This window comes from Stenella coeruleoalba, assembly GCF_951394435.1.
Source record: "Stenella coeruleoalba genome assembly, chromosome: 8".
NCBI lineage: Eukaryota > Metazoa > Chordata > Mammalia > Artiodactyla > Delphinidae > Stenella > Stenella coeruleoalba.
Window position 1 is genome coordinate 29,630,669 of NC_137154.1, and position 16,636 is coordinate 29,647,304.

The 16,636-nt window shown below is 33.4% G+C and overlaps 1 protein-coding gene across 5 annotated transcripts in view; it reads right to left on the reverse strand.

Annotated features, from left to right (window-relative positions):
- Nucleotides 1–16,636, reverse strand: part of METTL15 (methyltransferase 15, mitochondrial 12S rRNA N4-cytidine) — a 260,359-nt gene that overhangs the window by 158,907 nt on the left and 84,816 nt on the right. For all 5 annotated transcript variants that reach the window (XM_079930559.1, XM_079930557.1, XM_079930555.1 and 2 more), the window contains exon 3: nucleotides 13,756–13,892. In XM_079930559.1, coding sequence (XP_079786685.1) covers nucleotides 13,756–13,892 — 137 coding nt within the window. The remainder of the gene's footprint in view (nucleotides 1–13,755; nucleotides 13,893–16,636) is intronic.

Here is a 16,636-nt window from a genome sequence, read left to right on the forward strand (position 1 = left end):
GGTTAGAAAGGTGCCTGAAACCTAGCAATTAACCAATATCGCTGCAAAGTTTTAGTGCAGAAAATCCTACGCTGAGCCTACACACTGCACACAATATGTTCCTTTTAATATACTTGCTGATATGAAAAATAATTCTCCAAGATATAAAATAAGTAAGGGCGTTAATACAAAAAGCATTTTCTGAATTATTCTATGTATCCTGATATCTTTAATTATTACTTGATAATTTAATGTCATATAATTAGCTTTTGTTTCTTTAAAATATATGATTATTTTTATTTATAGGAGTTTGACATTTTAAATCTGAATTTTTCAGTTTCAGTAAAAGGAAAACAGACTAGCATTAGTAGAGAATGGAATAAAGTTTCTTATAATATATAGTATCTAAAGATCTTTTCATAATGGGAATATGTATATTCCCATATAGGTTCCTTTGGTGTGCAGGACCCTCAAGTAGAAATAGATGATAACTGGTTTTTGTACAGTAAAAGCTGGTAATAAGGGTTCTGAGTTCATTGGAAGGTATACTATATCTAATCAGAGTTGATTTCCTAATATTTCTGTGAGAAGTTCTGTATTTAGTGAAGAGTTGAGTCTGCAGTTAGCCCCTTAATTCTCTCTGGAACCTAAATCTAGACTAACAACATTATTTCAAACAGTGGTTTGGAGATTTAAAAGGGTTCTATTTACATTGTGAAAATGGAAAGCAAGATAAACTCAGCAAATTGCGTCAAATTTCTTCTTCTACACATTTGATGCAGAAAATGGAAAATTATCATCCATTCATTTATACACTCATCCATATGACCTTAATCCATATCTACTACAGAATTTTGAAGAAACAAAGTCAGGTAAGACACAGTCATGCTTGAAGGAGCGTACAGTATATGGAAGTAAACCAACAGAATAGTGTGTTAAGAGCTTGGATAAAGATTGCACAGGGTGTGATGGGGGAAGAGAAGAAGGATACTAAATCAAACTGGGAGAGTCACTGATGACTTCCTAAAGAACATGGCACTTAGTGGGGTAAATAATGCTCCAGTTAGATGAACAGCATGTAGACATAGAGAGTGGTAGGACAGAACATGATGAGTTTATTATGTAAAAGTAGTTTAATACTTCATGGAGGGTATGAGGAGACTGGGGTGGAGTCATAGGTAATAAATCTAGAGAAAGGACAGAGGCCAAATCCTTAATGGCCTCCTGTGGTAAGCCAAAAAGTTTAACTTTATCTGGAAAGCTATGTTTCATCATTGAAAAACTATAAGAATTTTACCATGGAATAAAGCCTGCTGTATAGAAGTATAGCTTGAACAGCTCACTTAACTTGATCAGTGATATCTTATTATTACAAACATTTTACTTGTCCTATGAAATGTCCATAATATGTCCTATATAATGGGTATCCTTCCTTCTCATAAATATTTATAGTAATGGTATTTTATTTAAATAACATAGTTCTTCTATGTTATAGAAGCTTATTTCTACAATATCTAAGAGTCCTGACACTCACTACTCTGTATTGTAAATACCTGTTTAATATCTACAATTTCTGGTAAAGTAGAAAGAGATTATATTGCTCTTTTTACCCAGCTATATCTCAGAATGCAGTTTAATATCTGCCCCAAAATAGTTTCTTGAAATGTACTAAATGAGTAACAAACAATACTTACAGTGAAAATAAAAACAGATATTCTAAAAATAAATTAAATTTGGGTTTAGAATACATTTGATATTCTCCCTTCCAGGAGATTTATCTACCTGATCTCGTTAGTGGTTTACCTATCTATTAGATTGAGCTGTCTCTTGTGGTACAGAGGCACAGAGCCCTTATCCTGGGCTTCTGAGCATTCCCCATCCCCAGCCTATTTCCCTATATACAGCAGGCTCTAAAATGAATGTTGAATTGTGCATTAAATTTAGATTGTATTCTCTTAGGAAACAAGAATAAAATACTAAAGTAGATAATCCAATCCAGCAGCTGTTTGTTTCAGTTTTACTTTAAATATCAGGCAAAAGTGGGGGTGTAAAGAACAGGAGGATTATATGTGTAATTATAGCAAGTATTTTGATTTAATTAGTTTAGTATGTTAGAGAAAATACAACTATTGTTTTCATTCTTTTAATAACCCAGAAGCCCAAGCATAAAGGATTTTACTAAAAATTTCTCATATGTAATAAAATATGTCTCTAAATATGTATTGCTTACACAAGATAAAATAAAATGAAGGCTTTCTAGGTATAGTCATTCTTGTGCTGAACAAGCTGCTATTCTTATCCTGGTACCATATGGTTATGTTCAAATGACGTAGGCAATAAAAATGGATTATCTTAAGATTGTGAAGAGGTAATTCATTTTCTCATAGTTATGATAATATGAAACACCATTTGCATTTCAATATACATGTTGACTTCCATGAATCAGTTTTATAAACTTTAAATTAAATATTCTAACTGAAGAAATAAATCTATAACACTACTTGGGAATGGGTGTAGAGGTGTTAATTATTATACAGGTCTACATAAGTCTATAGTTTGTATAGTCAGAAAGCAAAAACCAAAGAGTTTATCTGAAATAAACATTTGTAGACTCTGTCTACTTATGTCAGTAATAAGCTAAATAATAAATAAGAAGACCTTAAATCTACAGAAAATGAAGACAACTCAAGAATCAGCCTTCCAGAATTTTCAGGTTTCAGAACAAGAAGTGCTAAAAATTAAATATGGAAAAACTTCAACCTTCTTTAATGAGGAAAAAGTAGCTTCCGGGAAGCCAGCAACATATGAATACAGAAGGAGAAAGCCAAAGAATGAGAGACACATAGGCAACATTTTCTGATTGGTTGATGACATTCAAAAAATATTAGTTATTTTGGCCTGAAGCCAAGAGTTGATGGTGAAATCAAAACTTATAAAAAGTAAGTCTGGGTGGGAGGGGGAGGAAGACAATGATACAGTTCATTGGAGTAGTGCTTGGATGTAGTTTTCAGTATTTACACTGACAGAGGTAGTCTTCAGTATTTACACTGACAATGGGAAAGAGAGCCCGTAATAAAAGGCAAATGTCAGAACACTTTGCAATGTGAAGGAAGTTGGATGCAGTGTTCCACACCTTAAATCTTAAACTGACTCTGATATGTGCATGTTAAGGAATCAAGCAGATAAAGACAGGAAATAAAAGCCAATCATCCTGGTATACACCAATGAAACTTCTCAGACACTTAGAGTTATGATGATAATAATTAGCATAATCATATATTATCTTATATAATCATCATTATAACAAAGCAACTATAGCTAGTATTAATTAATTTTATGCTAAACAATTTAATTAAATAATTTAGTCCTCATAACACAGCATGAGATACGTATGAATAGGAACTCATTTTACAGATGAGAATAAAAACTCTGACAGGTTAAGTCACACATCTAAAATCCTACAGCTAAAAGAGGCAGAATTAAGACTCCAAACCAAGACTGTTTGATTCCAAAATCTAGAGTGCTTCTCCAACAGTGTGGATGGATATTTGTCTTAAGTCAGATCTGGATGAGTCCAAAGGGGAAGGATCCAGCTAGAGACAAAGAAGGTTCTTTGTGAGTCTGCAAAGTTTCTGGCTAGAAAAAAAATAGCACATCCAAGTATGGAAAATGAAAAAACTTTAATAAAGAGACTATTTACAAACACATGACTAGGTTAAGGAGAGGCAAAAAGGGATATGAGAAGTACCCTGAAGCTAAGAGGTGAAGGGGCAAGGGCAAAGAGTGGTAAATGAAAGCCCAAAGAGTCAGAGCTGCATCTAGTAGGAGAGGCCTATGAACAATGAACTTTGAAGAGGAATGTGGCCACTGCTAAAACACATTCTGACCTTATCTTCTCTGTCCTCTGATTTCCTGCCAGTGTCACCCATTTGCTGAACCCAAGAAGAAGCCAGGAGATAAATGTTGTCGATAAATCCATAAAAGTCATCTTCCTGGGATCAGTGTAGACAAGGGCAGAGAGAGGTTCTAAAGACAAATGGAGACTATACAGCACACCTGGTAGGAATTCAGAAGAGTAAGGGTTGACTTAGAAAACTGAGAAAGGCAGTTCATTTGGTAAACCTGGGATAAGATACATTTTTGAGCCTGTTCATCATTCCTTCTCTAAGGTACTATCATAATCCCAAATCAGGAGAAAAGTTAAATAATTTTCATACACTATAAATGTTTTTTTAATGAGTTGATTAAAATGTTTTAATCACTTATCTAATATAAATCTAAATGTAAAAGATCTGAATCTAAAAGAAATCATAATTTTAAAAATCGAGATGCCATTCATTTACCATAATGTTCACCCTTTTAAAGTGTACAATTCAGTGGTGTACACTGTAAATATTTTGAGTACAGACATCTCTTACTCTGAAACTCGATTCCACTCCCCAACCATGTGTCCTTTCTTCGTAGTCAGTATCTATATTTCATATTCTGTTTCATTCATTGCAAGACAGGCAAAGTACAGTTTAAGAGATGCAGTTTTCAGGGGGTTCTAATTCTCTAGGCATATTGGGGTTTCCAGGCAACAGGATCCTAGAAAGTATAACTGTCATTCACACCACTGGTTTCTGTTTTGTTTGAACCATAAATAAACACTTGTTAACTTCCATATATATTCCAAGCAGAGCTAGGTTCTAGGGATATGAACATACATTAGACAAAGTTTCCGCCTTCAATGAACATTTAGTACACAGTGTGAACAAATATGTGGGATATAGCCATATAGGATAGGTAGTTTTCAAAAATTTTTGATCAAGATACATAGTCAGAAATATGGTTTAACTGCAATCCCATATACAAAAATACAATATATATGTGTATATATGTAAACATATATATTATTTCACTGGAAATGATACTTAATTTAACTTCCATTATGTAACATGATATTTCCTATTCTATTCCATTCCATTCCATTCCATAAAATGCTGATCAAGACCCCCAAAAAATGATTTCATGACTCACTAAAAGAATATGTTAGGGCTTCCCTGGTGGCGCAGTGGTTGAGAGTCTGCCTGCTGATGCAGAGGACACGGGTTCATGCCCCGGTCCGGGAAGATCCCACATGCCGCGGAGCAGCTGGGCCCGTGAGCCATGGCCACCGAGCCTGCGTGTCCGGAGGCTGTGCTCCGCAACGGGAGAGGCCACAACAGTGAGAGGCCCGCGTACCACAAAACAAAACAAAACAAAACAAAAAAGAACAAAAAAAAACCCATAATCGACACTGTAGAAAACCAAATCTGTAACACATGGAATAAGTCTGAAGAGAGCTCCTATAATACTGAGGCAAAGTAAAAGTAGCAGAAAACACTAAGAAAGGAAATAAAAGACATATGGGACAGATAACACTCCAACCAACAAATCATAAGTGCTCACAGGTTAAAAAAACCGAAAAAAAAGAGTAGAGGGTAACTAACACAAAAACTCCTTTGTAGAGAAAAGACCTGATGCATAGGCCAAAATTACTCACAGAGTACATGGAAAATTGATAAAAAGAGATTAATTAGTAATATTTCTTAGTGAAATTTATGAATGTCAAAAATATTCAAAGAAATATATCTAGTAAGCATCCAGCCTAATAGTGGGAGGAAGGAGTGAGAAACAGATTACCTAGGAAAGGAAAAAATAAACTGGGTTGACCTCAGACTTCTCCACAATACTACATGTCAGAAAAAAAAGAGTAATATCTATTCAATTCCCAAACTGCCATCCTAAATCAACTGTTGCCCATGTAAGAAAGCATTAGAAACACAGTGTTGGGTAGACAAAGGCATAGATATTCCCCTTTTGCATATTTATAGAAAAACTAAGATGTAATCAATTGGTAGAGAAATGAGCCTACATAAAGAACTTGAAAGGGGACTTACAGTGTTATAAAAAGGCTATGGGGTACATTGAAATGAATTAAATCAGTTTAAGTATGATTACTTTAGATATTACTGCCAAACAATGCAAATGTTAACTAATAATTATCATAATAGTAGATATTAATGTCTAAAAGCCAAAATCATATTTTAAAAGCCAAGAAGTGGGAAAAGAGAGGGAAATAAAAATTCAGGAAATAAGTTCTCACTTTACATGGGATGGTTAATCAAAAAATATTTCTTTCTGCATACTTAACAGTAAAAAATATTTAAGTACTTTTAATCTTAAAAAATATTAACATCAGCCAGTAGTAAATTAAAAAAAATTTTTTAATTTCATCAAAATTGCTAGAGAAAAGGCAAAAACAAATATGTATATGTGGATAATGGACAAAAGAAAATTTAAACGCCAAAGATAATTTCAATAAAACACAAAAATAGAAAATATAAAACAAGATGACATAGAAAGAGTAAGCATATCCTGATTTAATTACCCTTTACAAAAGACAGATTTGTTTACACAAAGGAAATATATCTGGTATTTGTTTATAGGAAGTACATCTAAAATAACACAGCACAGAAAGACTTAAAACAGCAGTAATATGGATAAGGATAAGACTATATTAGAATTAGAATTCTAATAAATTAAGTTATAATTACATAAAGGAAATATTCTGCAACCAATAAAACTATTCTTTAAGGTAATTTAATGAAATAAGAATGTGCTGATAATGTATAAATAGAATCAAATTTTGTAAACTATATATGTGTATATGTATGAATGTATATATATATATGTGTATATATATATACACATATATATATAACCAAAAAGATTAGGAAGGAGTTTACCAAACTATTAATTTCGGTGGTGGTGGACTATGAATAATTTAAATTTTCTTCTCAGCACTTTTCTGTACTTTATCATTTTAATTAAGAAAAAATATTAGTCAGAAACATAAATACTGTAATCAATGGAAAAATATATCATCATCAATGAAAAATATATCAAGACATCAATTCTTTCTAAATTAGCTATGTATTTAATACAATTGATCAAAATGGTTTTTAAACTTGGCCAAGATATTCCAACATTTTAGAAGTATAAAAAAGTAAAAATATCCAAAAAGTTCAAACAAGAAATAGTACATAAAATATAATGAAATATTGGCAATTAAAAAGATGGAATGGGGAACCCTCTTGCACCGTTGGTGGGAATGTAAATTGATACAGCCACTATAGAGAACAGATGGCGGTTCCTTAAAAAACTAAAAATACAACTACCATAGGACCCAGCAATCCCACTACTGGGCATATACCCTGAGAAAACCATAATTCAAAGAGTCATGTACCACAATGGTCATTGCAGCGCTATTTACAATAGCCAGAACATGGAAGCAACCTAAGTGTCCATGAACAGATGAATGGATAAAGAAGATGTGGCACATATATACAATGGAATATTACTCAGCCATAAAAAGAAATGAAATTGAGTTATTTGTAGTGAGGTGGATGGACCTAGAGACTGTCATACAGAGTGAAGTAAGTCAGAAAGAGAAAAACAAATACCGTATGCTAACACATATATATGGAATCTAAAAGAAAAAAAAATGGTTCTGAAGAACCTAGGGGCAGGACAGGAATAAACATGCAGATGTAGAGAATGGACTTGAGGACACAGGGAGGAAGAAGGGTAAGTTGGGACAAAGTGAGAGAGTGGCATGGACATATACATGCTACCAAATGTAAAATAGATAGCTAGTGGGAAGCAGCCACATAGCACAGGGAGATCAGCTCAGTGCTTTGTGACCGCCTAGAGGGGTGGGATAGGGAGGGTGGGAGGGAGACGAAAGAGGGAGGAGGTATGGGGATATATGTATATGTAATGGCTGATTCACGTTGTTATAAAGCAGAAACTAACACACCATTGTAGAGCAATTAGACTCCAATAAAGATGTTAAAAAAAAAAAAGATGGAATGAAATACACAAAATCATTACTACTGATTAAGGTGGTGGAATGGTAAGTGAGTTTCATTTTTTTCTATATACTTTTCTGTGTATTATAAGTTTACCCCAATGAGAATATCTACTTTTATAAACTATGGATAGTAACAGCTTATTATATTTTTATAATCTGCTTTACCTACAGTTAAATGATTGAATCAATTATAATTTTCATATTTTCTTTATACACGTCTATATTCTCTAAACTCAGTGTATGGAGCACATATTATCCCTAAATTCAGAAAACAAAAAATTGTTAAAAAAAATTGTCTTCCAATATCCATCTTCCACTGTGGTAAAAGTCAGCCAACACCCCACTGCTCCAATTTTAATGTGTTTCCTCTTGTACAGTCTTCAGAGGCAATAGGGAAAAGTTTCAGTTTTCAAACAACAGGTGACCTGACATGTCATCTTTTCTGAAAGAGCTAAAATGGGTTAGCCTAAAATTCAGCTTTCCCATGAACTGCTTAGTTTTCTGTGAAAATGTTAGTTTCTATTTTTGACTTAGTTTTGACAGAGTGAAGAACATGGGATTTTTCAGGAGAAGCACAGGCTACTCTTTGACAACAACAAAATAAATAAATAAATGAAAGAAATTACTATATTTTCTCAAAAGATGTAAACGTTGAAATGACAAAATGCTTCCTTTTTGCACACTTTATTGCAAGTTGTAATTACATATGTATTTTTTTATTACTGAATCACGTGTTCAACTTTACTGTGCAATGAAAAACAGTTTTAAAATAAAAACCAAAGACAAATAATGAACAATGTTATTGATGATCTTCTTAAGAATACATATGTAATCCTAGATATCAGTTACAGGATTACATATGTATTTTTCTTTTTCTTTTTTTTGCAGTACGCGGGCCTCTCACTGTTGTGGCCTCTCCCGTTTTGGAGCACAGGCTCCGGACGCGCAGGCTCAGCGGCCATGGCTCACGGGCCCAGCTGCTCCGCGGCATGTGGGATCTTCCCGGACCGGGGAACGAACCCATGTCCCCTGCATCGGCAGGCGGACTCTCAACCACTGCGCCACCAGGGAAGCCCTAGGTTTGTTTCTTTTAACCATTGGTTTCCCTTTCTCCATACTTCCCCCACCATTAATTCCTTCTTTCTCAAGTTCTCCATGATTGTATATACAAACAATGCATATACAATTTTTTTAACATTAAAAGATATCCATGAAAAATAAGTATCATTTCCCCCATGTGCTCACTTTCAAAACTGTTACGTCTTCCCAGTTTGATAAGTAAAAAGTATTATACCATTATTATTTTAATTTCATTTCCCCCCTCACTGCTACTTATGTGGAGCGTCTTTTCACACATTGATCTTCTATTATTGACCCTTCTATCCTTTACCCACTTTACAAATTGGAATTTGTTGTTTTATCAAGTTTGAGAGAACTCTTCCTATATGATAAATATTGATGGGGTTCAGGAAAAGCTACCTCAAAATATGGCAACTTGGCATAGTGAATATTTTTAAACTGAAGGAATTTGGGAAATGGCACATGTAGGTCATAAGCTCTTCATGTGAGTGATGCCTGCCTAAACCCAAAAAAGCTTCCTTATCTCTGAAAATGAAGGGACGAGAGGAATCTAAATAAATGGGACTTGCTAAATTTTGCCCACATTACTATCATTAGCTCATACCCTTTGTCCTATCATATTTTTCTGTAACTTTCCACTCTTCATCAAATCTAATATAAAAATGCTCCAGTTTTACTGTTATCTTTGGGTCTTCATTTCCTCATGAAGTCTCATGAGTCATGTAAAACTTAAATAAATTTATATGCTTTTCTCTTATTAATCTGCCTTTTGTTACAGGGATCCCAGTTGAGAACTTAGAAAAAATGTATTTTTCCTCTTCTATAATATCATTCCTTTTCCTATCCTCCATATTACTAATATATCTTCTCTAAGTTAACTGTTTGGAAATTTTACCATACGATTTTTGCCATATATTTTTTAAATTTTTATATAAATAGATATTTCTGTTATTTATTTTTATAGATTTATGATTTCAAGTCTCAACTAAGACAGTTTCTTACCTTTAGATTGTATATATAATCTCCTCAATTTTCTAATAGGACTTTTATTTTCAATTTTTTCATACATTTTTACTCTATCTGGAAATTACTTTTGAATCTGATTTAAAATAGGGGTCCATTTTATTTTCTTCAAGTTTGATATGCATTGTACCAACACCATTTATTTAATAGTGCACTATTTTCTCAATGAATTAAAACACCTTTATCTTCTATTAAATTCTTTTATGTAGTAGAATCTATATCTAGATTCTCTGCTCCACTAACCTACTTGCCTATTCTTATGCCAGTATAATATTGATTTCACTACAGTGACTTTATAGTGTGATCTGACATCTGGTAAGGCAAGTTTCCTCTCAATTTTTTCTTTTTCCCAAAAGACCTTGTCACTCTTCCCCCCATATCTACTCAACATTATATTACCTAAGTTAAAAAAAACACACATCAGTTAAGGTGAAATCAATTAATATACTTCCTGGAATTACAATAAATACATATATGAATTTGGGGAGAACTGGCCTTCTTTTATAATAGTAATTTGTTTTACCCCCAAACACATATGCTTTCTCTTTTGTTCAGGTCTTTTACGTCCTTCAATAGAATTATATAGGTTTATTTTTATTTGGAAATGTGTCTTTCTTGCTAAATTTATAACTATTTTATAAAGTTTTAGGTGCTTTTAAGAATGGAATACTTTTTTCCCACTTCCCTTTCTAGGTATTTACTACTTGAGTAGATTTTTAAATTTTTATCTAACCATTTTGTATCATCTTATTAATTTTACAAGTCCTTTTGGGTTTTTAAGTATTCAGTCAAATCATTATTTAAAAAAAGACTATTTTAACCTTTCTTTAGTTTTTTAATTACATCTGCCAGACCTTCCAAAAATACTGATTAAAATATATATAGAAGTTAATCCATATTTACAACCTGATTTTTGACTAGATTGTTATAGTATTTCACCTTTTGAGAAAATAACTGCTATTTGTCCTTGGTTAATAGGATATTTTACGTTTAAGTAGTTGACTTATATTTCCATTTAACTTAGAGATTTTAATACGAACAGCTAGCTGATCATTGTGATGCTTATCAACCTATCATTGATTGACTATCTGATATGGAGCCATCCTTGTATTCTTGAATTAAACCCTATTAGGCCATAGGTATTATTCTTTTATTATCCTTTTAACTAAATGAAGGGTGAATTAGATATGCTAGTATTGCATTTTGAATTCTGCATTTATATACTTCAGTGAGGTTGGACTTTTTCTCTTTTTCCTTTTATACTATCTCTAGCAGAATTAGGTATTAATGCTGGATTCAATATAAAATGAATTTTAAGAGCTTTCTTTATTTACCATGGTCAGGACTAGCATAAAAGGCAACGCTCTTTCCTATTTTCTTTTAATTTATTTATTTATTTTTGGCTGCGTTGGGTCTTCTTTGCTTCTTTGCTTTGTGCGCAGGCTTTCTCTAGTTGCGGCAGGTGGGGGCTACTCTTCATGGCAGTGTGCAGGCTTTTCAGTGTGGTGGCAGAGCACAGGCTCTAGGCACATGGGCTTCAGTAGTTGTGGCATGCCAACTCAGTAGTTGTGGCTCGCGGGCTCTACAGCGCAGGCTCAGTAGTTGTGGCACATGGGTTTAGTTGCTCCGCGGCATGTGGGATCTTCCCAGACCAGGGATCGAACCCACATCCCCTGCATTAGCAGGCGGATTCTTAAGCATTGCACCACCAGGGAAGTCCCTTTCCTATTCTTTATAAAAGCTAGATAACAATTGCAAATCTGATCACTGTACATTCTTCTATGTACTTTAGTTACCTTTCTAATCTCTTTTATGGTAATAACCTATTAAAGTTTTATAATTATTGAGTCAATTTTAATAATTTATATTTTGCTAGGACATCATTCATTTATCTAGGTTTCACATGTTGCCACAGAATTACAGTAGTATCATCTTATAATTTACCTTGTGTCTCTGGTTGGTCTTCTCTCTCAAACTTAAGCATATATTTTCGCTCTCTTTTTCCTTTAACAATCAGTGTGAAAAAGGATTTTGCTATTTTCAAAGAATGCAAAGAATGATCTCTTGGGATTTCTTTCTCCTTTTTTTCTTTTTTTTTGTTTTTTTGTTTTTCAGTTTCTTTGATTCCAGCTTTTATCTGTATTAATTACCTCTTCCTCCTTTATTTTATCTTATTGTTCTTTAATTAAGTTATTAGGTTAGGCAAAGGAATTATTTTGTCGATGAACTAAATATATCTCAGTAAGATTTGAGACAAGATAGTATAATTTAATAAAATGAGATTATTGGGTGATGGGTGAAATTCATCGCATCTCTATTAAGACATGTATACCTTTAATATGTGTAGCTAATAGTTTCCACATATGTAAGCTGAAGAGAATACAGAGCCTCAAGATTCCTGTTAGGTAAAAAATTACGCCTGATAAAATTGATAATTTTAAGCTCCATTTAAGAAACTAGGGTGTTTGAAAGAATAAGAGACCTTGGGAATCACTGCCTTTAGAAACAATAATATCTAAGAAAATTCAGGTTGTCTATGATAGTGAAATATAATGGAGACCTATACTCATTCTATAAATGTTCAGGTCATAATCAAGTGAACTCCTAAGAAGTTTCACAAATATGAATGCCCTAGTACAAGACCTTCTTAAAGAAGGTGCATCTAAGTTACGTTGCTTAAAATGACAGAAAGATTAAAAAAAAAAGAAAAAACTACTCTGGAACTAAACCACATCTTCATATTTTCTTAGAAATAAAGAACCTGGGGTCAAATGGGTTTCCAGGGACTCCATAAACACTGTGATCTTGCAGACAAAAATCTAGGTATATTTATTTACACTTTTATTGGGATACTTAATCACATTGATGGATTTGCAGAGTCTGGGACCTGAGAGAGGATGAAAAAGACTACTCTAGATTAGTAATCCAACTTTCTACCTTTAGTCTGTGATTAAACTTTTCTATGGTCATACTTTTGCTACTTCACCAAAGAGATCTTTTCTTTGTTGGATAGTCAAGTCAAACTTTACCTCTAAAATTCTCATCTATTTTGTTGATTTCAGTCTCTGGAGCTTCACATAGTAGAACAATTCCCCATTACAGAAAATAGCCCTTTACATATTTGGAGATAGCCATCTTAATTCCAAGATATTTTTCTTTTTCAGGCTGGTGTGTTCTAAACAACATAGCACATGGACATAACTCATTAATTCAAAATTTTTTCTCTAAAGGAAGATGCTTTTACAACTCATGAAGACAATAACTTTATATTTTTAAAAAGTTCTCTAGTAAATGCTCACTAATTCTGATAAATGGATAGAGTGCTCTACATTTACTTATGAATTTCAGAAAGATTTCAAAGAAAGCAATTGCATTATTGTTTCATGAATTCTACAGAATTCTACAGAATTTTTACATATGTATTTACTCCACTAAATTCTGAGAAACTAACTCATAAAGTACTTTAAAAATGTTTTTAAAGTATGGGTTATTTGTCAAAATACTATTCATGGATGGATTTCAACACATTTTCAAATTTTAACCAAAAATAAGTTTTTGTATTTATACTTACTTACAAAGGATAAATGCAGTAACATCATTATTTTGAGTGATTCTAAAAATATCATTTACATCAATTCTTTCTGGATAAAAAGGGAGGAAATACTTAGTGGAGTGACGTATAGTATCATACAAGGGAGAACAAATTCCAAGATGGTAAACTAAGCTCCATAAAACATAGCAACAAAATTAAGTAACTATATAAGTGTATTACTTACGGGTACAATTCTGAAAGCTGTTCAGCTATTGCATAAGCTGTTGGGTCTCTGTCTAAGGCATACAGAGTAATATCTGACTCCTTCTGTAGAATGGCTCTTGTGTGTCCTCCTGAACCAAATGTCATATCTAGAAAAAACTAGCCAACACAGAAAAAGAAAATTACCACTTAGCATGAGCAAAGTTTATTCTTGCCAGCTACCTTATTTCTAGACACACATAATGCTTTTCAGAGCTGATACCAAATAGAAAAACAAATTACTTTTTTTTTTTTTTTTTTTTTGCCTAGAGTTCAATTTGTTGTACATGAGGTCTGGATCAATTATGAGTGATCAGTCCAAAAGAATTTGTCAGAGTAACAGCAAAATGATAATCTTTGTCACAGGCTGGCCAATTCAAGGCAAATTTGCATTTCCCTCCATAAGTTCAAACTAGCCACAGTGTTGTGCTACTAGCTTTTTACTGCTTTCAAGCACCTGACTAAAAATGATATTTCCAACAATTTCTCATCATTTGGAGACAGCTTACAATTGGTGTGGCTCACTTTATCTCAAGTTCTCTAAATGCTTTATATTAAACATAAAAATATTCAAGAATACAGAGAGAGCGAGAGAGCGAGAGAGCGAGAGAGAGAGCGAGCGAGAGAGAGAGAGAGAAAGAGATTATACCTAACAGTAGTCATAGGACAAATATTTAATTAACAAATCAGACCTGAAAAAGCCCAGGGCTTAAGTCAAAACACCTGGGATAAATTATAGCCTTGCCACCAAGTAGCTACATAGCTTTGGAAAAGTCATTTAAAATTCCAGGGTTTTTAGATTTCTCCAGAGTTTAAAAAGAAAAAGAAGGTCTAGAAGAATATACCCCAATACCTGCCTAATTGGTAAGGTGACATATAATTTCTCATCTAAACCAAAACACTTTAGGTAGTAAAAGATTTGCCAGGATAACAGGATACAAGGTATGGGAGTACATATGTTTAAATGCTTGGATCATTGAAGATACACAATGAAGTTAATTGGATCTGAATCTATTTCTTAGCTATTTTATTTGGCCACACTTAAGAAAACAATGCTGGCCCACTTAAAAAAAAAAAAAAAGCCAGCTGGCCGTTGGGCAAGAAACTAGACCTGGACCATAAGAAACGTAAATGTAAACAAGGTAGTTGATTGTAGTTGGTTTGGAAGTCAAGACACTCAGCACATCCTCTCAAAGTTACGCTCTTAGTTTAATGTGCTCTCTGAATAAGCCTCACTGGTATGATGAAAATAAAAACAATTATTCCAATAATACTGAATACTGTGACAAATAACATACACAATAAGTCAGACTGTTAAAAATATTTAAACATATAACTTTTTAAAAGTTCATGTGTACATTGCACAAAGGAAATTCCTGTAATGGATTTGAACATTTCCCTGCCCTGAATGTTACAACTTATTTCAGGGAGAGTGGTCAGAGACAAGGCACAATTATGCTTTGATTTTTTTTTTTTTTTTGACTATAAGCTACCATGCTGAGTCCTGTCCTCTGATCATGTACTCAGAAAAGTTAGCCTACTATTCAAAGAATAATATGGAGGAAATCTTCTGATCAAAATTGAGAAGAGGAGGGATGTAAAATATAAGATGTAAATGTGGTTTAAAAAAAATGGTACAAGCACTGCTTCTTAACATAAATTTTTTAGTATAACTTAACCTTGCACTTCTATCACTGTCAGCACAAAAGGTATGGCTACATATATTTTTCATCTTTTTAAACAGTAACTTTAAAACAACACTTAAAGTCTTATTATTGGAATGGCTGTTAGGAGTACATATTTAATCTCAAGATTGAATAATTTCCTCTCCCAGTCTGTATACTTACTTTATGCATCTATGAGGGTAAAAATCTTCTACCATAGCTTGCCTCAGTTTTAAAATTGCTAGAGGTTTAGCATGACTTAAACAAAGAACTTTTCCAGGCAAAAGTATATACCACTTTCTTATTATGCCCCAATATCAAGTCTTATATAGCCCTGGATTTAAACTAAGAATATATCAAATAAAATAATTTGCATATGATTACCTTATCCCAAGCCAGGAAAGTCCCAATCAATATTTAAAAAGAAAAATCCTTATGATTAAAAATATTCTGGAAAATGTGAGATGATTATAATTTACATGATTATTTTTTTAATATATCATGATTATGCCCTTGGAGATGTACTGACAATCAAGGAAGTTTCCACAGGAAAAAAATAATCTATTTTACCAGTCAAGTGTAAAACAAAGCAAAAAGTGGGAGACAAATGGGATTTATGAAACTAGAACTGAACCCCACAATAGGTCCTGGGTTAATAGGTGATTGGAGCCATCGACTTCCATTTTTAAAATTCTAATGGGGCTTCCCTGGTGGCGCAGTGGTTGAGAGTCCGCCTGCCGATGCAGGGTACACGGGTTCGTGCCCCGGTCTGGGAAGATCCCATATGCCGCGGAGCGGCTAGGCCCGTAAGCCATGGCCGCTGAGCCTGCGCGTCCGAAGCCTGTGCTCCGCAATGGGAGAGGCCACAACAGTGAGAGGCCCGCGTACCGCAAAACAAAACAAAACAAAAAAATTCTAATGTACACTGTCCATCAAATATAGTAAGTGACATCTAGGCCTTATGAGTCACCCAGCACTACAATTGAAAAGGGAGCCAATTAGTTTTTCCACTCTCCTGGATCACTAACTTGACATAAGACCACATTTTTTAATTTGTAAAACTTGATAATAAAATAAGGCGACTGGATGATTTTTTTGCTTAACAAATGCACAAGAACAACATAACTGAATGTTTCAAAATAATCCTTTTATGAATCTCAACTATGTATATATGCAAATGTTTATCTTATGCTCCAAACA